At 36.0% G+C, this 22,863-nt stretch overlaps 1 protein-coding gene across 6 annotated transcripts in view; it reads right to left on the reverse strand.

Annotated features, from left to right (window-relative positions):
• Positions 1 to 22,863, reverse strand: part of JMJD1C (jumonji domain containing 1C) — a 265,229-nt gene that overhangs the window by 68,409 nt on the left and 173,957 nt on the right. For 5 of the 6 annotated variants that reach the window (XM_008056064.2, XM_021711364.1, XM_021711362.1 and 2 more), the window contains one exon: positions 21,917 to 22,030. The exons of the other annotated variant lie outside the window; for it this stretch is intronic. In XM_008056064.2, coding sequence (XP_008054255.2) covers positions 21,917 to 22,030 — 114 coding nt within the window. The remainder of the gene's footprint in view (positions 1 to 21,916; positions 22,031 to 22,863) is intronic. 6 annotated transcript variants of the gene reach the window in all.

Genomic DNA, 22,863 nt, shown 5'->3' on the forward strand with positions numbered 1-22,863 from the left:
GCACTTTTGTTTTCTAACATACTTAGTTACTTGGAATGCTATCATTTTTCATAGAAGATAAGTTTTAGAAGGGCAAAAATTTCTTTTTGTTTTGTTTGTGGCTGTACTCTGAATACCTAAAAAAGTGCCAGGGACATAGCAGGTATCTAATAAATATTTGTAAAATTGAAGTACTAGTAGTAAAAATGGGCACATATCTGAGATAAGAGAAAAGGAGGTAGGGGGAGGTGCAAAAATAGATATAAGAACAGGAAGTTAAGGGGGTTCCTGCTGCTAACCTCAATTTCCTCTGTGCAGCAGGAGAAAGGTCATCTACTAAGAGAAAAGGGGGAAGTTGAGTAGAATGGTGATAATTTGGAAAAAAATGCTTTAGGAAATGAAAGCTCACACAAAAGCATGCACAAGAATGCCAAATGAAGGTGGGGCATGGTGGCTCACGCCTGTAATCTCAGCACTTTGGGAGGTCAAACAGGAGGATTGCTTGAGTAAAGGAGTTCGAGACTAGCCTTGGCAACATATCAAGACCCTGTCTCTACAAAAGTAAAAAAATTAGCCGGGCACAGTGGTACATGGCTATAGTCCTAGCTACTCAGAAAATTAAGGCAGAAAAATCAGCTGGGCTCATGCCTGTAATCCCAGCACTTTGAGAGGCCGAGGCAAGAGAACTGCCTGAGCCCGGGGGTTCTAGACCAGCCTGGCAACTTGGTGAGACCTCGACCTCACAATAAATTAAAAATTAGCCAGGCATGGTGGTGCCTATAGTTCCAGCTACTTGGAAGGCTTAGGGAGAAGGATCACCTGAGCCCAGAAGGTCATGGCTGTGGTAGCTGTGAGCGTGCCACGGTATTCCAGCCTGGGTAACAGAGACTCATCTTAAAAAACAAACAAACAAACAAATAAAAAACCGGCAGAATGATTGCTTGAGCCCAGGAGGTCAAGGTTGCAGTGAGCCATGATGGCACCAATGCACTCCAGCCTGGGCAACAAAGCAAGAACCTGTGTAAAAAACAAACAACAAAAAGAATGCCAAATGATACTGAAGACTTGGCAGCGACTAGAGACAATAGAACGGTACCAAAATACATGTCCGTCATTTTCAAATACAGTACTCAGCATTTAGGGCAAGGCTGTTCAACAGAATTTTTAATGATGGGAATATTATATAAATGCACTGTTCCACATATGAATAGTGGGCACTTTTAAAATGTGGCTTACATGGCTGAAGAACTGAATTTTTAACTTACTTTATTTAATTTACATTTAAACAGCTTCATGAGACTAAATGGCTACCAATAATGAACAGTGCAGATTTAGCCAAAGGAAATGCCAAATTAGAGTGGCTGTTCCTCAGCACCATGCTGTGAGAGATTAGTTCCAAGGTCCCCTGGGCAGAAATCCCTGGCCAGTCTTCCCATACTACCAGGATATCCCTCTTTGGGACCTCCCCGATTCAGAACCCATGGCACTCTGATTGTTTACTTAAACCTGGAGTTTAAGTAAACTCCACACAAACCTGGAGTTAAGGTGTCAACTGGTGCTGAAAAGGAGGCAGTAAGGGGAGGGGTGGTAAATTACAAAGAATCTATAAGCAAAAATATCCAATAAAAACCAAAACTAGGCCAGGTGGTATGGGTCACACCTGTAATCCCAGTACTCTGGGAGGCTGGGAAGGACTGCTCTAGCCCAGGAGTTTGAGATTAGTCTAAGCAACACAGAGAGATCACATCTCAAAAAACGCGAAACAGAGAAGACTAGAATAAATAACCAATCCTTCGATGCAAAAACATAGACACACAACCATAAGAAACAGCAGCAAGCAGGAAACTATGACTTGCCCAAACAGACGAAGTAACGACTAAAATTTTGAAATAAAAATTTTAAGAAAACTCAGTGATCCCCAGTATAACAAATAAAAGCAATTCAGAAATTAATCAAAATTAGCTGGGCATAGTGGTGTACACCTGTAGTCCTAGCTACTCAGGAGACTTAGGATGCTGAAAGATATGATAGTATCATTGTACTCCACTCTAGCCTCAGTGACCCTATCTCGAAAAAAAAAAGAAGAAAATATATTATAAAAATTAAACAAAAAGATTGAAATAATAAGAAATTAAACAGAACTCTTAGAACTGAGAATTACATTTGCTAAACTGAAAAATTCATAGCAGCTACATCACAATGGCTCAATCAGAAGAAAACATCAGTGAGTTCAAAGACAGGCTATTTGAAATTACTGTCACAGGAGAAAGGAAAAAAAGAAAACCACCTACAAAATAACTACCTCAAAAGGCCAAATCTAAGAATTACAAAGAATGTGAGCAAGACCAAGTAGAAAGTTTATTCAAAGAAATAATCACAGAAAACTCTAAAACATGAGAAAGAGATAAAAATCCAGGAAAGGGCCAGAGAACACCAAACAGATTTGATCCAAATAAGATTACCCAAGGTATATGTAATAATTAAACTCTCAAAGGTCAAAGACAAAGAGAGAATCTTAAAAGCAGCAAGAGAAAAGAAGCAAAAACACAGAGCTCAAATTCAGCTCATACAGACTTCTCAATGGAAGCCATACAGGTTAGAAGGGAATGGGATGACGTTTTCAAAGTGCTGAAGGAAAATACCTGACATTCAAAAATACTGTGTCCAGCAGAGCTAGTCTTAAAATATGAAGGAGAGATAAAGTCTTTTCCAAGCAGAAGCTGAGAGAATTCATTACACCAGACTTGTCTTACAAGAAATGCTAGCCGGGCTTGGTGGCTCAGCCTGTAATCCCGCGCCTTTGGGAGGCTGAGGTGAGTGGATTGCCTGAGTCCACGGGTTCGAGACCCGCCTGGGCAACTTGGCGAGACCTCATCTCTACAATTAAAAAAAAAAAAAAAATTAGCCGGGCATGGTAGCACATGCCTGTAGTTCCTGCTACTTGGAAGGCTGAGGGGGAAGGATCACTGGAGCCCAGCAGGTCGAGGCTGCGGTGACTGGGAGCGGCCACTGCACTCCAGTCTGGGTGACAGAGTAAGACTCCAACTCAAAAAAAAAAAAAAAAAAAGGAAATGCTAAAGGGAGTGCTGCAATCTAAAAGAAAAAAATTTTAATGTGCAAAAAGAAAACTTTTTGAAGTACAAAGTCCGCTGGTAAGTACACAGACACATTCAGAATACTGTAAATGTGGTGTGCAATCCACTCATAATTCTAAATGCAGCCTGGAAGACAAATCTATCAAAAGCAATAACAGCTACAGCCGTAACTATTAAGAGATAGGCAACATAAAAATATGTAAATCAAGACAACATAAAGTCAAACTGTAGGGAGGAAGGTGAAGTTAAAGTGTAGAGAGCTTTTTTCTATATTTGTTTCCATCTCTTTAAAATAACTTGTTATACCTATAAGAAATTTTTGGCAAGTCTCATGGTAACCAAAAAGCAAAAACTTATAGTAGATCGACTAAAAATAAAAAAGCAATGAATTAAAAATACTACCAGAGAAAAACCACTTAACCATAAAGAAAAACAGTATGAAAGGAAGGAAAAAAGAGAAGAGTTACAAAACAACCAAAAACAAGGAACAAAATAACAGTATTAAGACTTCATTTATCAATAATAACACTGAATGAAAATGGGCTCAATACTCCAATTAAAAAGCAAAGTGGATGAATGCATAAAGAAACCAGACCTAAAGGGATATGAACTGCAAGACAATAATAGTAGGAGACAAATCAACATCCCACTCTCAGTAATGAAGAGGTAATCAAGACCAAAAAAAACCAACAAAAACATTGGAGGTAAACTCCACATTACACTAAACGGGCAGAGCTGACATATACATTACATTTCACATAACTGCTTCAGTATATACATTCTTTGCATCAGCACACAGAATATTCTACAAAATAGACCATATCTTAGTCCATAAAACAAGTCTCAACAAATTCAAAACAAGAAAAATAATATCATATATCTTTTCTGACCAAAAATGAACAAAACAAGAAATCAATCACAAGAACAACCTTAGAAAATAAACAAATGAAAATTAACAACATGCTGCTGAACAGCCAATAGCTCAATGAAGAAATTAAAATGAAAAATTTTCAATTTCTTTTAAAAAATGGAAACAGAAAAACATACCAAAATATACGAGATAAAGCAAAAGCAATAGTAAGAGGGAAGTTTACACAATAAACACTTTTATCAAAAAAGTAGGAAAGACTTCAAACAATGCAACTCAAGAAACAATAAAGGAAAAAACAAAATCAAAATTGGTAGTAAAAAATAGTTGAGCAGAAATAAATGGACTTGAAACTAAAAAACAACAAAAAAAATCAATGAAATGAAAAGTTGGTTTTTTGAAAAGACAAACAAAATCAATAAACTTTTAAAGTAGACTCAGAAAAAAAAAGGAAGACTCAAATATACAGAATTAGAAACGCAACAGGAGACACAAGTGACAGCTCAGAAATACAAAGAATCATTAGACTATTATGAAGAACTCTAAGCCAACTAATTGAAAAACTTATTAGAAATGAATAAATTCCTAGAAACTTACAACTTACCAAGATTGAACCATGAAATTAAAAATCTTCAATAAATCAATAAAAAATGAGATTAAAGCCATAATAAAGTGTCACATCAAAGAAGTCTTTAGCAATTTAACAGTGATCTATAGCTTCACTGCTAAATTCTACCAAACATTTAAAGAATAACCAATATCAATCCTACTCAAACTGTTCCAAAAACTGAAGAAGGAATATTTTCTAACTCATTCTACAAGGCCAGCATGACCCTGATACCAAAACCAGACAAGGAGTACCCTGATACCAACACCAGACAAGGACACAACAAAAAAAGAAAACCACAGGCCAGTACCACTGATGAATATACATGAAAAAATTCACAACAAAATACTAGCAACTCCAACTGAAGAACACATTAAAAAGATCATTCATTCGCCATGATCAAGTGACATTCATTCCAGGGATGCAAGGTTTTAGTTCAAATACACAAATCAATAAACATGATATATCACATACTAATACAATCCACACAAAAGATGATTATTCAGTAGATAACCAAATAATGCATTTGATAAAAGTTCAACATCCTTCTATGTTTAAAAAAAAAGCCTCATCAATAAAAGTATAGAAAGAACATACCTCAAAATAATAAAAGACCATATAAGACAAGCCCACAGCTAACATTGTACTGAACAGAGAAAAACTGAAGGCCTTTCCTCTAAGGACTAGAATAAGAAAAAGATACTTACATTGGTCATTTATATTCATCAATATAACACTGGCAGTCTTGACCAGAGCAATTAGGCAAGAGAAAGAAATAAAGGGCACCCAATTTAGAAAGACAAAAGACAAAAGTCAAATTAGCTTCGTTCAAAGATGACATGATCTCACACCTAGTTAAGCCTAGACTTCACCACAAAACTGTTAACGAAATCAGTAAAGTTACAGGATAAAAATCAACAAACAAAAATCAGTAGCATTTATATATGCCAACAGCAAAAAAATTATAAAAAATAATCCCATTTATAATAGCTACAAGGAATATAAAATACCTAAGAATCACTCTAACCAAAGAAATGAAAGATATATGGAAGGAACACTATAAAACACTGATAAAAGAAATTGAAGATACACAAAATGGAATGCTATTCCAGTGCTCTTACATTGGAAGAATTAACATTGTTAAAGTAACACACCACGTCATTTACCAATGACATTATTCACAGAAATAGAAAAAACAAAAATCTTAACATTTATAAGAAACCACAAAAGACCCTGAATAGCCCAAGCAATCCTAAGCAAAAAAACAAAGCTGGAGGCATCACACTACCTAACTTTAAGACATACTAAAAGCCTATACCAACTAAATCACCATGGTATTAACATAAAAACAGACAATGGAACCAAATAAATGAAACCAAATAAAGATAGAAATCCACATATTTTCAACCAACTCATCGACAAAAGCACCGAAAACATATAATGGGGGAAAGAACAGTCTCCTCAACAAATGGTGCTGGGAAAGTAAGATAACTATATGCAGAAGAAGGAAACTGGATCCCTATCTCTTACCATATACAAAATATGAATCAAAACAGATTAAAGACTTAAATTTAAGTACTGAAGCTATGAAACTAACAGACAAAGACACTGGGAAAATGCTCCAGGACTGTTTTAGGCAAGACTTTTTCTGTAAGTTCTCTGAAGCACAAGCAACCAAAGTGAAAATAGGCAAATAGAATTACATTAAGTAAAAAAACATCTGCATAGCAAAGAAAACAATCAACAAAGTAAAGAGACAACATACAGAATACGAGAAAAATATCTGCAAGGTATACGTTGACAGGGATTAATAAACAGAACATATAAGAAGCTTGAACAACTCAATAGCAAGAATAATCCAATTTTTTAAATGGGCAAAATGGCATGGCATGGTGGTTCAGGCCTGTAATCTCAGCACTTTGGGAGGCTGAGGCAGAAGGAGTACTTCAGCCCAGTAACTGAAAACCAGCTTGGGCAACACAGTGAGATCTTGTCTCTACAAAAAAAATTTTTAAATCAGCCCAAGCACGGTGATGCACACCTGTAGTCCAGGCTACTCAGGAAGCTGAGACAGGATGATCACTTTAGTACAGGAGTTTAAGTCTGCAGTGAGCCAGTATTGCACCAAAACAGAGTGAGACTGTATCTCAAACAGTGACATATAAAAGGCCAACAGGTATATAAAAAGATGTTCAACATCACTAATCATCAGAGAAATGCAAGTCAAAACTGCAATGAGATATCATCTCATCCCAGTGCAGGAGGCTTTTATCAAAAGATACGGAAAAACAGATGCTGATAAAGATGTGGAGAATGGAGAAAGGGGAACCCCCATACACTCTTGGTGGGAATGTAAACTAGTACAGCTACTATGAAAAACTGTATGCAGGTTCCTCAAAATAGAACTACCATGTGATCCAGCAACTCCACTACTGATTCTGTATCCAAAAGAAAGGAAATCAATATATCAAAGAGATAGCTACACTTCCATGTTCATTGCAGCATTATTCAAAAAAGCCAAAATATAGAATCAACCTAAGTGTCTATGAATGGATGACTTGATAAAGAAAATGGGTATACATACACGATGAAATATTACTCAGTCAAAAATAAATAAATCCTGTTATTTGCAGCAACATGAATGGAACTGGAGGTCATTATGTTAAATGAAATAAGCAAAGGACAGAAAGATAAATACTACATGCTCTCACTCATATATGGAAGGTAAAAATCTATTTTTTATTTCAAAATAGCTGGGAAGGAATAATTTGAATGTTTCTAGCACAATGAAAAGACAAATAATTAATGTGATAATTTCATTACACATTTTTTTATTTTATAAAATATATATACATAAAATAAAACAATTAGCCAGGCATCGTGATAGTCTCAGCTTCTTGGGAGGCTGAGGCAAAAAAAAAAAAAAAAAAAAAAAAAATCACCTGAGCCCTTGAGGCTGTGGTCAGCCATGATCCTGTCACGGCACTCCAGCCTGGGCAACAAAGTGAGACCCTGACTCAAAAAAAATCCTTTATTATTTTACACCATTTACTGCTACACTGAGATATACAGAATCTCTACTTAAGTCAAATGTGACTTGAAACATTTCTCATTTTAATAACCTTTATCAAATAACTAGGTTTAGAGATTTGAGAATGCTTGAGTAATAAAGTAATTTGATCTGGAATTAGATGAATTGGAAGGGATTTTGGACAGCCAGAAGAAAACACCACAGTGTCTACAGACTTAGAAGAGGAAGCAGAGTTATTTTAACTATTTAGAAAGGAATGACAGATACTGTACTTTCTCATATTTAGGATGCTGGCAGCACCTGGTATGTTACAAAAACACTGCTGTCTGTTTTTCAGTCAACCTGACCAAATTGCTTTGAAGGCTTCTACTTTTTAGTTAAGTTCTAATCTATAATCCAGTGGTTTTAAATAAAAAGCTAGGAGGACAATGGTGGAGTAGGGGTAGGGTTATCCATTGATGAATGGGAGAATGTCAGAGGCACAGATGCCTATCATGATACAATGCATGACAAAATGAATCAAATGTCAATAGCAGCTGTGACTGTCATTTTTTAAGTATCAAGCAGGCTAGGACATGGTTCCCAATTGTCTGACCAATCATCAGTCTAGATGTTGCTATGGAAGTATTTCTTTTTAATGAGATTACCAATTAAATCAATAAACTTTGATAAAGCAGATTACCCTCCACAATATGGGTGAGTTTCATTTAATTAGTTGAAGGCCTTAAGAAAAAAAGAGATTCTCTCAGGAAGAATAAATTCTGCCTCCACACTGCCTTAGGCCTCAAGACTACAACATCAAGACCAGTCATAATCTCTACTTGCTGGCCTACCATACGGACGCTGGACTTGTCAACCCCTATAATAGCAATGCCTCCTCACCTCACAAATAAACACACATATAACCCTGCCTACCCCCACTGGTTCTGTTTCCCTGGAGAACCTGAACAGAGCTCTCTACTGAAAAACACGACTGGCTTTTCGCTTATCTCTTTTCCCATTTTACTTCTAATAGAACCCTAGACTGCTGTGAGGAAAAAAAAAAAAAAAGAATTATTTTACCTGCCTTTGAATTCACAGAGCAAAGCGACTGGCATATAGCAATAAGTGAATGACTAGATGTTACAGCTCAGCAATCACAGGGTCTTCTTTTTCCTTGAATTTTAAAAACATACCTTCTCTAAAAGGCAGGTCGAATGCCCAATAATTTACAAGACAGGATTTATACTCCAAATATTGACCTGGTACTTCAGAATACTTCAACAAGAAAACAGAATAGGATAATTTAATAATGATTTATCAGCCGGGTTCGGTGGCTCAGCCTGTAATCCCGCACCTTTGGGAGGCTGAGGTGAGTGGATTGCCTGAGCCCGCAGGTTTGAGACCCCCTGGGCGGAAGCGGAAAGATCACTGGAGCCCATCAGGTCGAGGCTGCGGTGGCCAGGAGCGGCCACCGCACTCCAGTCTGGGTGACAGAGTGAGACTCCAACTCAAAAAATAAATAAATAAATAAATAAATAAATAATGATTTATCTTAGAGTTAACAATCATTTGAACAAATTATTCTGTTGTAGAAAGGTGAAGGAAAAAAAGGAAACCCCAAATATCACCGGTACAGGAATAAAAACAGATATACAGATCAAGGGAGCAGAATAGAGAGCACAGAAACAAAGTGTTACATAATTGGTCAGCTAATTTTCAAAAAGAGAACCAAGACCATTCAAAGTGGAAAGGACAATCTTTTCAACAAGTACTGCTGGGAAAGCAGATATTCACAATGAAGCAATGAAGTTGAATCCTTACTTTATACCATATTTTTAAAATTTAACTCAAAATGGATCAAAGACCTGGTTGTTAAAACTAAAGCTACACAACTCCTGAATGAAAACATAGGGGAAAATCTTTATGACATCAAATTTGGCAAAAATTTATTGGCTATGACATCAAAAGCATAGACACCAAAAGAAAGCGTAGATACATAAGATATAACATTTTTAAAATGTACATCAAAGAACTCTATGAAGAGAGAAAAAGCCGGGCTCAGTGGCTCAGCCTGTAATCCCGCGCCTTTGGGAGGCTGAGGTGAGTGAATTGCCTGAGCCCGCGGGTTCGAGACCCGCCTGGGCAGCGAGACCTCATCTCTACAATAAATCAAAAAATCAGCCGGGCATGGTAGCGTGCGCCTGTAATTCCAGCTACTAGGAAGGCTGAGGCGGAAGGATCGCCGGAGCCCAGCAGGCCGAGGCTGAGGTGGCCGGGAGCGGCCACTGCACTCCAGTCTGGTGACAGAGTGAGACACCAACTCAAATATATATATATATATATATATATATATTCTGGATATCAATCTCTTAAGAGGAAAACACTTTGGAAATAGTTTCTCTCATTCTGTAGGTTGTCTTTTTTTCTCTCTCTTATTTTTTTTTTTTTGAGTTGGAGTCTCACTCTGTCGCCTAGACTGGAGTGCAGTGGCCGCTCCCGGCCACCGCAGCCTCGGCCTGCTGGGCTCTGGCGATCTTTCCGCCTCAGCCTTCCAAGTAGCTAGAACTAAGGCATGCACTACCACGCCGGCTAGTTTTTGATTTATTGTAGAGATGAGATCTTGCCAAGTTGCCCAGGCGGGTCTCAAACGTGCGGGCTCAGGCAATCCACTCACCTCAGCTTCCCAAGGCACAGGATTACAGGCTGAGCCACCGAGCCCGGCTGATATCCAGAATACATTTTAAAAACTCCTACAACTCAACACAACAAAAAACAACCAATTCATAAAATAGGCAAAGGACTGGAATGGACATTTATCCAAAGATATACTTATGACCAATAAGCATATGAGAAGATGCTCTTGTCATTAGTTATCAGAGAAAGGCATATCAAAACGACAATGAGATACAACTCCACAACCATTAGCATGGTTGTTATTAAGAGAATAAAAACAGGCCGGGCTCGGTGGCTCAGCCTGTAATCCCAGCACTTTGGGAGGCCAAGGCGAGTGGATTGCCTGAGCCCGTGGGTTTGAGACCCACCCGGGCAACTTGGCAAGACCTCATCTCTACAATAAATCAAAAGTCAGCTGGGCTTGGTGGTGTGCGCCTGTAGTTTTGGCTACTTGTAAGGCTGAGGCCGAATGATCACCGGAGCCCAGCAGGTCGAGGCTGGGTGTCCAGGAGCATGCCACTCCACTCCGGTCTGGGCGACAGAGGGAGACTCCAACTCAAAAAAAAAAAAAAAGAGAGAGAGAGAGAATAAAAATAACAAGTATGGTGCAGATGTGGAAGAAACTGGGATCCTTGTGCATTATCAGTGGGAACAAAAAGTGATGCAGCCACTGCAGAAAACAGTCTGGCTGTTCATCCAAAAGTAAAACATGGAAAGAGTCATATGTTCCAGCAATTCTGTCCTAAGTATATAACCAAAACACCCAAAAGGAAGAATTCAAATAGATATCTGCACACCATGTTCACAGCAACATTATTCACAAGTCAAAAAGTAGAAATAACCCAAATATCCATCAACAGATGATATAGATAAACAAATGTGGTAGTATACACCCAATGGAATATTATTCTGCCATTAAAAATGAAATTCTAACATATGCTACAAAATGGATCAAACCTGAAGATATACTAAGTGAAATGAGCCAGCTACAAAAGAACCAACATAGCATGATTCTATTTATGTGAGGTACCAAAAATAAGCAAATTCACAAAATAAAAAAGATGTTACTAGAGATTAGGAGAGGGCAGAATTGGAAAACGTTGAGGTACTGTTTAATGAACAGAAGTTTCTGTTTGGGATAATAAAAAAAAGTTCAGGAAATAAATCATGATATTGGTTGTACAGTATTGTGAATGTACTCAGTATCACTAAATTATACATTTGAATGGCTAAAATGGTAACTCTTACTGTATTCTTCTTTTAAACAAGTGTTCATTATTCTTCTATTCAATGAGGTGGAGACCAGTCAGTAGCTGAACCAACTAAAAATAGTTAAAAAGGCTCCCCTTCTCACATCACCACTCCACCTTCACAGGAAGATGGTATGATTAAGATTTATGTAAATGCCCATTCAACAGGCATTCTGATATTCACTTGACTTCCTGTATTTAAACAATCTTGCTGTCCTAGTAGTCTTAGTCAATTTATATTCATCCTGAGATAACTCAGGAATCACTTATTCTAACAATAGGAAAAGCACCTAGTATCCTTACTACAACCAGAATGGATTCATTATTCTCCCTGGTGTCTCCTACTCATTTTGCCTATATTGACATTTATATTTTTTAAATGTGTGTTTCTCCCATTAGAATGTAGGGTCTATGAAGGCAAGGTATTTGTATTCCTGAATATAATACAGCAGGCACTTATATATGAATAAATAGCCTCTGACCCATATTATTTACTGACTAAAGACTAGCACTGTTTTGTCTTTTGTCTGAAGCCTAGAAAGACTTGGGTTTTAGAGACAACTATTTTGGCAAGAGAATGACAAGGGCTTCATTTTAAAGTATTTGGTTTTTCAATTCTAACTTTGAGAAGTTTATAGGATACCCATATGCACAACAAAGAAAACTAGACAGCTTTAAAAAAAAAAAAAAGAGTGATTATAAAACATCTGTCTGAATTATCTGCCTAAGGAACAAATGAATCTGAAAACAATGCACAGATTTGGAGTATAGGTTGATGCCAGTGTGTGAAAAATACAGGAAAACCTTGTAGGAGATACAATTAAGAAAAACTTATTCTTTGATTTAGGAAGGATAGTAACTATAAGAAAAATAAAGCGCCAAATGAAAGTGAATGATGAGCAAATGACACGTCCTACTTCCCAGTGGCTCACAAAGGTAGGTGGTGTAACAAAAATACCTTGATATCTAAAGTTTTGCATTCAGGTTCTGTTTTGGCTAACACTAGCTGTCTGAACCTAGATGCCAAGTCAAAACTTAGTTAAACCTCATTTTGTCTGCCTGTAAAATTCTTACCATATATTTTCTCCCTTCCTTATATTTCCTCCTCTTCCTTTCGGTCTTTCAGCCTCTGACACCATCTATCCCTAATTCCAGTAAGAAACATAAATGTTAGATCTAAAAGGTCTTGTAAAGGAAGGGGGACAGGTGAACAAACTGGCACTGACACACAAAAGTACCATGAGTATTATAAGAAGCAAAACCTATGAGTAAGCAGAAAAATTGTGTCAAAGAAATGAGATTTGGGAGGTAAGAGAAAAAAGGGAACATGTGTCTCCTGAGCTGCTGTTTGTCAATTCTAGTCTCAATAAAGTTTGGCGTTTTCATTTTTGAGACAAGGTTCCACTCTGTCACTCAGGATGGAATGCAGTGGTCCCATCATAGCTCACTGGAGACTCTAACTCCTGGCCTCAAAAAATTCTCTCACCTCAGGTCCCAAAAGGGTGGGATTACAGGTGTTGAGCCACTGCACTCAGTCCTCAGCTGTACCAGGACATTGCCCAATGTATTTCTATAATATTTATTCCCTTTTTACATCTAACCTAGTTTATATGGATTTAGATTTTTGCTACCTTCTCACTTGTGAGTTAGACTTCTCAAAGAGTTGTATGGATTCAGTAAATTAATATATATACACCCTGAAAGCATTACATAAAATTAAGAAAATAATATAATGTTTTCCTCATAGGACTAACATAAGAACTAAAATAATGCAAATGGAAATGTCTTGGAAATTGTCAAATTTTAAAAATGAAAAATATTAACATTACACAGGAATAAAATTTTAATTTTAAGATTTTAAATAATACAGCCATGCTTTAGTAGGATTATGTAACTAAAAAAAAGGAATAAGTCAATACTGTTATCCTATTTTGACTGGCAAAAAGAAACTGGACAATCTTTTTCAATAGTAAGTAGTGATGGCTTGGAATCTTTGGAATCTGATGTCTAAAAGCATAATTTCACATACTTTAAATTCATAACAGCAGCCACAAAAAATTAAAAAGAGACTGGCAGATTTTTCAGCATATGATCACAGCAGATTTGGGACCAGGAGACAACTACTGCAGTGACTTATAAATGTTTTCAATCTGAGTATTGCAGAATGGCTCATACTTGGGCCAAACTTCAGTCAAAATAACATGTTCTTGAACTCCAAGGATACATTTTCAACACACCAAGTTCTGCAACCAATTTTTACAAATGAAGAACTCCTTTTTGTAATGGCAGTAGATATATGCGTTGGGTTAACCAAAATATCTGACTTATGGAACCTTAATAAACATGTTTCATAACTATTTTTTAAATTATAGCTATATAAAATCATACAGCTAGGTAATAGAAGGTATGCTTAAATACAGAGCAAAATTATTGAATATTAAAACACAGTGTTTAACTTTAACCAAAAACACAATTAAATAAGGAAGTACAGTTACTCCACTTTAGCTGCTGGTTCCCTTTTTCTTTTTGTCCATCCTACTATCCAGGTTTCAGCTTGGCACTACTATTGCAAGCTGTCACTTTTGACTAGAAATGGAATAAAGCCAAGTATTACACAATAGCCATTTCCTGCTCTGGCCTCATCTCCTAGACCACCCCCAGGCCATGACTGCCCATGGAAGCTAATCCTTGCAAGCCAATAACCTACCAGTAGTCAGTTCACAGTTATGGCTATACAGTTATTTTTTATACACTCGGTATAGTGTCTATGCTACAATTGTTCTCATTTTACTGATTTTATGTCAACAAGTCACCTCTAAATTTCCATCAAATGCTAATATGAAGGCAAACTGAAATGGAAAAAGGAGATACAAATGAAAACTCAGGGAGTAATTGAGAATGTGCTTGACTCTTGCCAAAATGTAAATACTCTTAATTCAAATAATCTTGGTTTTCTAATTTTGCATAATTTGACTTGCATCTGACACTTCCTAACTCAACAGTTCTCTCTTTTAAGATAAGATTAGTTTTAGATTGAATGCCTCTCATCCCAGAGACTAAAATAATTAACAGCTTAACCTGATTAGGCTAATGTTGGTCAGAAATGACTATTTTTCCATCTTAAGTTAAATTCACAGAACTAGAGTCCTAACGAAACTTCACAGATCATTTAGTCCAACTCTTTTATTTAACGCTTAGAAGACGGACTTCTAGCCCTTAGTGTTACCTTCATAAAGCCTCTCCCCAGAGCTAAACAAAGAATGAAAACTCTGTACCTTACTGAATATCACTTACACATTTTGAAATAAAAATAGCTACCAGCAGTAAATAGAGTATATGACTTTCCCTGCAGAAAAAAAGATAAGGGTGTGTTGTGAAGGGTAATGCCATAATATGGTTCTGCGATTCTTCTTTTGTTTCCTTTTCTAGTCAGGATCTCACTCTGTTGCCAAGGCTGGAATGTAGGGGCACTATCACAGTTCACTGCAACTTTAACCTCCTGGACAAAGGACTACAGGTGCAAGCCCTATGTCTTGCTAACTTTTTATTTTGTGGAGAAAGGTCTTGCTATGTTGCAGGCTGGTCTTGAATTCCTGGGCTCAAGCAATCCTTCCATTTTGGCTTCCCAAAGTGCTGGGATTACAGGCATGAGCCACAATGCCACCTGCAGTCATCTTTTCTATTAACATTTCCTTGAAATAACAGTTTAACAAATCACTATAGTAAAGCACAGTGGTTCATGCCTGTAATCCCAGCATTTTGAGAGGCACAGGTTAAAAACTGCATGAACACAAGGTTTGAGACCAGCCTGGGTCACTTGACAAGACTTGGTCTCTGCAATAAATTTTTTAAAATTAGTTGGGCGTGGTGGTGCACACTACTTGGAAGGCGCTTAAGCCCAGCAGGTCGAGGCTGTAATGGCTGTGATTGTGCAACTGCACTCCAGTATGAGTGACAGATGAGACTTTGACTAAAAAAAAAATTTTTTTAAGTCACTATGAAATCTTACCTACATATACTTCAAAAACATGTTTTATTATACACTGACAATGGGTTGTACCGACAGCTGAAAATGTTTATTTAGCACCAGTTACAGAAAGAATGATAAGGATTCTAGCAAAGACAAATAAGATAGATTGTTAAGAGGTAGATGGTGGCAGAGACATATCTAATGAGAATGGTAAGAAGAGTTTCAAATATCCACCAAAAATGTTTAAGACACCATATAAAAAAAGAAATTTAGAGCATGTCTTCGATTGAGCAGTTAATCATCATAAACTCTTTATTTATTTATTTATTTTAGTTGGAGTCCCACTCTGTCGCCCAGGCTAGAGGGCAGGTGCACACTCACTGTCACTCCAGTGTCGACCTGCTGGGCTCCGGCGATCCTTCTGCCTCAGTCTTCCAAGTAGCCGGAACTACAGGCGTGCACTACCATGTCTGGCTAATTTTTTTAACTTATTTTTTGTAGAGACGAGGTCTCGTCATGTTGCCCGGCTCAGGCAATCCTCTCGCCTCAGTCTTCCAAAGTGCTGGGATTACAGGCTTGAGCCACCCTGCCCAGCATAAACTCTTTAATATATCATTTAATTTAATCTTCATAACAACCTGAGGTAGTTAAATATCTTTATTTTACAGATAAGAAAACTTTTAAGAACAGTTCAGACTTTGCCAATGCTTAATAACTAGCAAATTGGCAAAGTCAGAATTTGAAACCATATTTGCTTGAACTGATGGTCAAAATTCATGTTCTTAACCATTATGTTAAACTGACTTTCTAGGACAAGAGTCTAGTGAAGACTGTCAATTAGCTGCTTCTGATATTACAATAACCAATGTGCCACTGCTATGTAGATGACGGCATTACTTTCCTGATAACTGTGCTTGGCAATCTTTTCCTTTCTTATTTGACCGATCATATTATCTAGTATGAATTTCACAATTCAAAAACTAGCTAGGCTAATTCAAAAACTAGGCTGATCTCCTGCTGTCCCCTAAATCTATCTCCTCATCATTGATTATGCTGTGCCTCCTGACAATTGTCTGGATTACCCCCATCTTTCACTTGTTACCATTCAAGTAAATCCCACTTAAGTTTACCTTCCTCATGAGACTTCTTTAACTATTTCAGTATCTACTGACTTTGTATTCCTGAAGTCTTTACTTCAGACTCCTTAAATCAAGTCTACTTCAAGGAAACTGCTTTCTCTACAAGCTCCTTTTGTAAATTATAAACTACTTGAAAAGAGAATAAAGACCAAACCAATATTTATACTTTTATCAACTTTTAAAAACCATTAAGCAACTGATGAAACTGGTAAAAATTAAAGAAACAAACAAATTTGAGAGGAATTCTAAGGCAGAAATATTTACATAAGTACACTATAAATAATTCAGGAAGTCAAATTCTCATCCACACTAGGAATGTTACAGTTTAAAAATGATCTAAAATGATCAGTCTATACTATAAATTGGAGTGAAGGTAAAGAATTCTTAAGTTTGAAAAAGTAAGTCCTTTCCCAACCATATAAAGCAATAGTAACATAAAGTTCTGTTTACTCCCTTCTGCAAACTATTACCAACATTACAGTACTCTGAGGAATAAATTTGCTTAGAAACAAAATCTATCAACAAGTTTTCAGCCTAAGTAACATAGCAAGACCTCATCTCTACAAAAAATTGTTAAAATTAGCCAGACGTTGTGGTAAGTCACTGTAGTCCCAATTACTCAGGAGGCTGAAGCCAGAGGATTGCTTGAGCCCAAGAATTCGTGCACCACTATGTCAACTATTTAATTCAACAAAGTATAACACTTGGCTAGTAACAACCAACCAGTTAATTGTTCACCTTGGCTGACTGAGGGCTAACTTTCACCTCACTTACATTATTTCATCCCAGTTATGAAGAAATTCCAAATTCCACAGGACAATAACACAACTTTAGGAGAAAAAAATACATGTTTCTTCTATATATCACACCTTAAATTATTGCTAACTTATCCTAGGGCAACTGTTTGAAGTATTTTTAACAAACTAGATGTGTTGAGAAACAATTACCTAAGAGATATTCGGAAACCACAGTCTATAAATTTTTATAATCAATGATGAAAGAATTACAGGCTAAAATGGACTCAAACTGGAAAAACAACTATATCACTGAAAGACTACAGAAATGATAGATTAACAGATCTGGTATAGCGCAGACACATTCATTTACTAGATAATATAATATTTTCTGTTCAAGTCTTTAAGCAATCACTAGAATAGGTATTAAGAAAATACTCGGGTTTGTTCCACCCATTCGTTTTCCTCCAATCAGCAATTCAAAGCACAGCAGTACTGTACCTAGTATTTAGCAAAGTACTGTAGGTTCAATGTCTATATCCTACAATGATAGAAACTACACTATTGACAGACTTATCGCTAAACTTTTATCAGCCCATTATAACCTAGTACTTCAAATGAAATCATTCCTACAAGTCTAGGATTTATGATTCTACATTATTCTAGGGAAAACATTCCACTACACTAAATTTTAACATACAATAAGATAAACATGGGTATTAATTTTGGACAAGGGCATTCTACACTAAATCACTAATGGTTTTAACTAGTGCCCTTTATTTTATTTATTGCACTTATAAGCAAAGAGGATTGTGATCCCTAGAAAATACTGGACTAACAAGCCAGACATGCCAGATTAATTGATATGAGTCATTTACAACTTTCAGGTAAGAAATAATCTCTTCTATATCCTCTATGATGCAACCAACCTGAAAACTGCAGGTGTGTGCATGGCCAGTAGCCAATATCCAAGATAAGATAATTTCAAAATCAAACTAAAAGTTGATTGCCCCACTTCATTATCAATTTATTTACATGAACCTGAGCAAAATTGTTATCAAATTTAATGAGGTTTTGTAAAACTTATACAATAATACTCCAAAGTAAAGCAACAGTACTACAAAGATTATAGTGACCAGAAAAAAAAGAACTATAAAAACCATCTTTAAGAAGCAATAATTTGTGTTTTTCTGCTTCCTTCCAGACAGCAGAAAGACAGTAGAATCTGCAGAGTTCCCTCCTACTTCCTCTCCCTTTTCCCTTCCCCCTCTACTTCAAAGAAAGTTAACTGCAGTCAGGCATGATCAGGAAACCTAAAAGGAGGAAGTAGAAACTCATTTGTGTGCAGAGGGAAGAGAAAAAAAAAAACACTTAACAATACCATGGCAAGTTGCTTCAGTAACTTATTTATATGCATCCATTATACTGACTGTAAAATGTTGATTTCAATTTCTTTACTCAGTCACTTTCTTTCCAAAATACTGAAAACTATCATCTATAACGGTTGTACCCCAGAATACACAACTACATGCCACCAACAAAGCCAACCAGTTCAACTAACTTAATAGTTCCCATCTGATATTTAATACATTGAAATCAGAGAGTAAATGGTAGGATTCAAATCACTGACCTAAAAGTAAAATAGCTTGTACTAATCTTGAGTCATCTGTTTCCAAACAGTACATCTATGTTATTCTGACTTAATAAAAACAGGGCTTTGCAACTGCAAAGGTAACTAAATAAAAGGTACTGCAACAGAATAAACCACTGAGAACTCAAGGAGGAAGATGGAATTCCCACTGCAAAAACATTTAATTAGATTCACAGCAAACCATTTGTGGAAATTTTAAAAGCTTATGTGTACTCATCACTCTAGACTAAAAATATATATACACAAAGGCCATTTCCAAGGAAGAGATCTTTTTCTTTTCTCCCCCCATTCAGAAAGTTTGTAAAGGACAACTAGCATCCAAATTCCAAAGAAATTGCCTCATGAAATGTAAAGAAGTGAGAAAAAACAAGGAGATTGACGAAAAAAGCTTGTTAACAAGTGTCCCCAAACTCCTTTGACTTACATAGGGTTCGTCTAAGGTTGAGATAGGTCAAGGCACTACTTACAAAATCTATGCCAGTAACAACTGCCATATTTAAGATGCCGAGGAGTTTTAAGTACCACTCGGAAAACTGGTTAGAAAAAAAAGCAATGTGGTATAAAGCCATTCTAATTACATGAACTCTAATTTTCTTTTTCCCTCTTCCTAGGATGTGTCTATATTTCACAAATTCATTTAAATAAATACATTTAAAACTAAACTAAGCCATCTTAGGTAAAAGCCATCTTAGGTAAAGGTCATAAATTCTCATTCAAAATGCTAAAATAAATATCTACCATTTACATACTAGAGAAAATATTTTTATATTTATGTAATCTAATTTTTTAAAAAACTCAAAACACAAAAATTAAAATGCATACAGGAAAATCCTGCTGTAGACTATCACTTCTAAAACTCAAGAAATCTTAAAATTAAAGTATGACAGATCTTGAATCAAATACTCTCAGGATAATTCCTCCTGATTTCTTCCAATTCAGAACTCACATTTTTGGAGAAGACAATTGGTTAAAATGTCAAGTCAATCACTTCAATTCTGGAAAATTTGGTATCCTTCTAGACCAGAGATCAACTTGCATATATACTAACAGAACAGTTTAAAAGCTTACTAACAAAGACAATCATAGAATTCATCACCACATTAAGATTTCTGTTCTTATGCATTTATTTTTAATAAAAAGAAAAATGACCAGAAAAACCATGTTTAAAAAAAAGTTAGGAAAAACCCCCCTATGTTAGCATAGTCTTTCAATCATTATCATCTTAAAAAACATGTTGTAGAGTTTTAGGCCACCTGGTAAGAGTTTATTTTTGAAAGTAATTTCACTTCTCTAAATCAAATCCAAGCTGAAACTTCCAAAGTGCTAATAATGCAAACCACAGAATTAAAATATTAAGAGTTGGAAGTTCCTTTGATTTCACCTAGATTCACTTATTTTAACAACCTTTAAATGACTGTTAGAAATGAAACAAATGATAAGGTCTACAGTAAGTTAAATGGCATTCACAATTAAAAACAAAATAAAATCCAAGAGAAAAGCTCCAACACCTCCACTATTAAACCAGGATTTGCTGTGAATTTTTAGCTAATAAAGACAAGCAAAGAATAAAAGCTAACAATTCAAAATACTAGGCCTTTAAAGACTTAAGAAAAATAACATGGAAAGACAAAAGTGCATCTATGACGACTTCAAAATAAGAAATAAAATTTATGCTAAAAAACCATCTCATTTTGGGGGACTTAGTAGAACTACTCTAATTCCCTAAGTATTACATAACTTCATGCACAACAAACCATGGTTCATTAACACAACCCCTTGTTCTTTCCATGGAAACAAAGGCTCTACATTTTATTTTTTGAAAACCAGTAACTAGTCTGAAATAAAATACTACTAACTTTCTATCTCATTAGGGGGAAAAAAGGCTAAACTAAATTAGTTCACTCATCCTTTCAATGCTGCATTCTTGAAACTACTATGAGTAAAAAGAAACCTACAATAACCTACAGATTTAATTCAGTCTCAAGTCCAAATAAAAACAAATTTGTCAGCTTTTACTTACACCTTAAAAACTTAACTAATAACGTCACTAGAAAATCTTAAACATTTAGCTTTATGTTTGATGAGTTTCTTCACATAATTTACATACATAGTAATAGTCTATTAAATGATTTTCCAATTAAATATATTTGTATTTCAACAATAGGAAACTAAAATGAAGTTGTTCAATTAATAACAACCTAAAGGAAAATTTCCCCTTATAAATAAAATTAACTGCTATTATGCTAGACTGATATGTATACACACAGTAAACACTAATCTCATTTAATTACAATAATTGACTCCATTTTTAACCTTTAGAGTTGAAGACAAAGATAACTTATACTAAGATCTAACCAGTTCTTCTCTTTTCTTTTTCTGAGTTGGAGTCTCACTCTGTCACCCAGGCTGGAGTGCAGTAGCACAATCAGGGCTCACCACAGCCTCAACTTCACCACAGCGTCGACCCACCTAAGCCTCCCCAAGTAGATGGGACTGCAGGCATGTCCTATCCCGCCTAATTTTTTTGTAGAGGAAAGTCTCACTGTGTTGCCTAGGCTGGTCTCAAACTACCAGGCCCAAGCAATCCTCCAATCTTAGCCTCCCAAAGTGCTGGGGGTTACAGGCATGAGCCACTGTGTTCTGCCTAAGCAGCTATTTTCTAACAATGAATATTATTTGGAACATCAAAGACTATTTTGTTGGTTTCTGTAATCTTAGCAACAGAAGGCTACAAGGCTCACACTAGGTGTACCAGTATATATTTGTTGATTGAATAAATGAATTATCTACCCTATAATCAAAATCTATTGAGTGCATTCATTGGGTTCTTTGCACAACTAGATGTTAGTGGAAACAGTATTTCAAAAGAATCAATATTTGAATATCAGTAAAATTTAATGAACAGTTAACTTTTAAAAGTAATCTAAAATTTCTTACCTGGTAAGGCTGAAAGGCACTATCTTCAGTTAAAAAATCCAGTTGCTTATCTACAAGGAATTCTACTGCAGTGATTGAACTGGGTATGCTTTCTTCAACCAGGGGTTTGAAAGTCTGTCAAGAACAAAACAAAACAAAATATTTCTAAAGATTATTTTCTGAGTTGTATCTTAAAAATGTGAGGGGGGTACATATCAATAAAATGTATTAATGTCATTATCACAATGGTTTTAGGATGCCAATTAATATTAGTTTTAACATTAAAAATGAATTAATGCTTTTATCCACACAATAGGCTATTTATTTATTTAAAAGGAATGAAGCAGATCTATGAAAAATCTGAGTGTAAGCCCCAGCTGTTTATTTTTTAAAAAGGACATAATTAAATATGCAGGTGTGTAAAAATTTCTGCTTAAAAAAAGAAACTGTGAAGCAGTAAACTAGGTTGGACAAAAACGTATCCCCTTCCTTTTTAAACTGTAAGTATTATTTTTCATAATAGTGAGTAGTTATTATTTCAATGTATAATTTTTGTCTAGCTCCTTTACATTAAGCAGGATTTTAAATAATCAGGAAGCATCTGGTCTTTTAACTCCGCCCCTTGTACTCCCCACCCCCGCTTCTGCACCAAGCACAAATAAAAATCCAGCAGATTCAGTGAGAGCAGCATGGAGGGAGTAGAGAAAGAGGTCAGTATGAGGTACTACGCAAAACCTACACTGCAGTCAAGTTTCTTCAAATCTACAGTGAATCCAAGGTCATTTGATTCTTTTAAAGACCACCTACTTCTCACAGAAAAGATTTTATTCATACCTTAGGGTGTAGGTGGGAGTGAGGGAGGCAGGGGAAGAAGAGAAAGGAAGGAAATAGGGATACCATGTATACATTTCTTTATGACTCACACTCATTCACTTTCAAAGTAGATGAAGACAGAATAAAAAACAAGT

The sequence above is a fragment of the Carlito syrichta genome, unplaced genomic scaffold, assembly GCF_000164805.1.
Source record: "Carlito syrichta isolate Samal-C Ts95f unplaced genomic scaffold, Tarsius_syrichta-2.0.1 Scaffold302087, whole genome shotgun sequence".
Classification (NCBI taxonomy): Eukaryota; Metazoa; Chordata; class Mammalia; order Primates; family Tarsiidae; genus Carlito; species Carlito syrichta.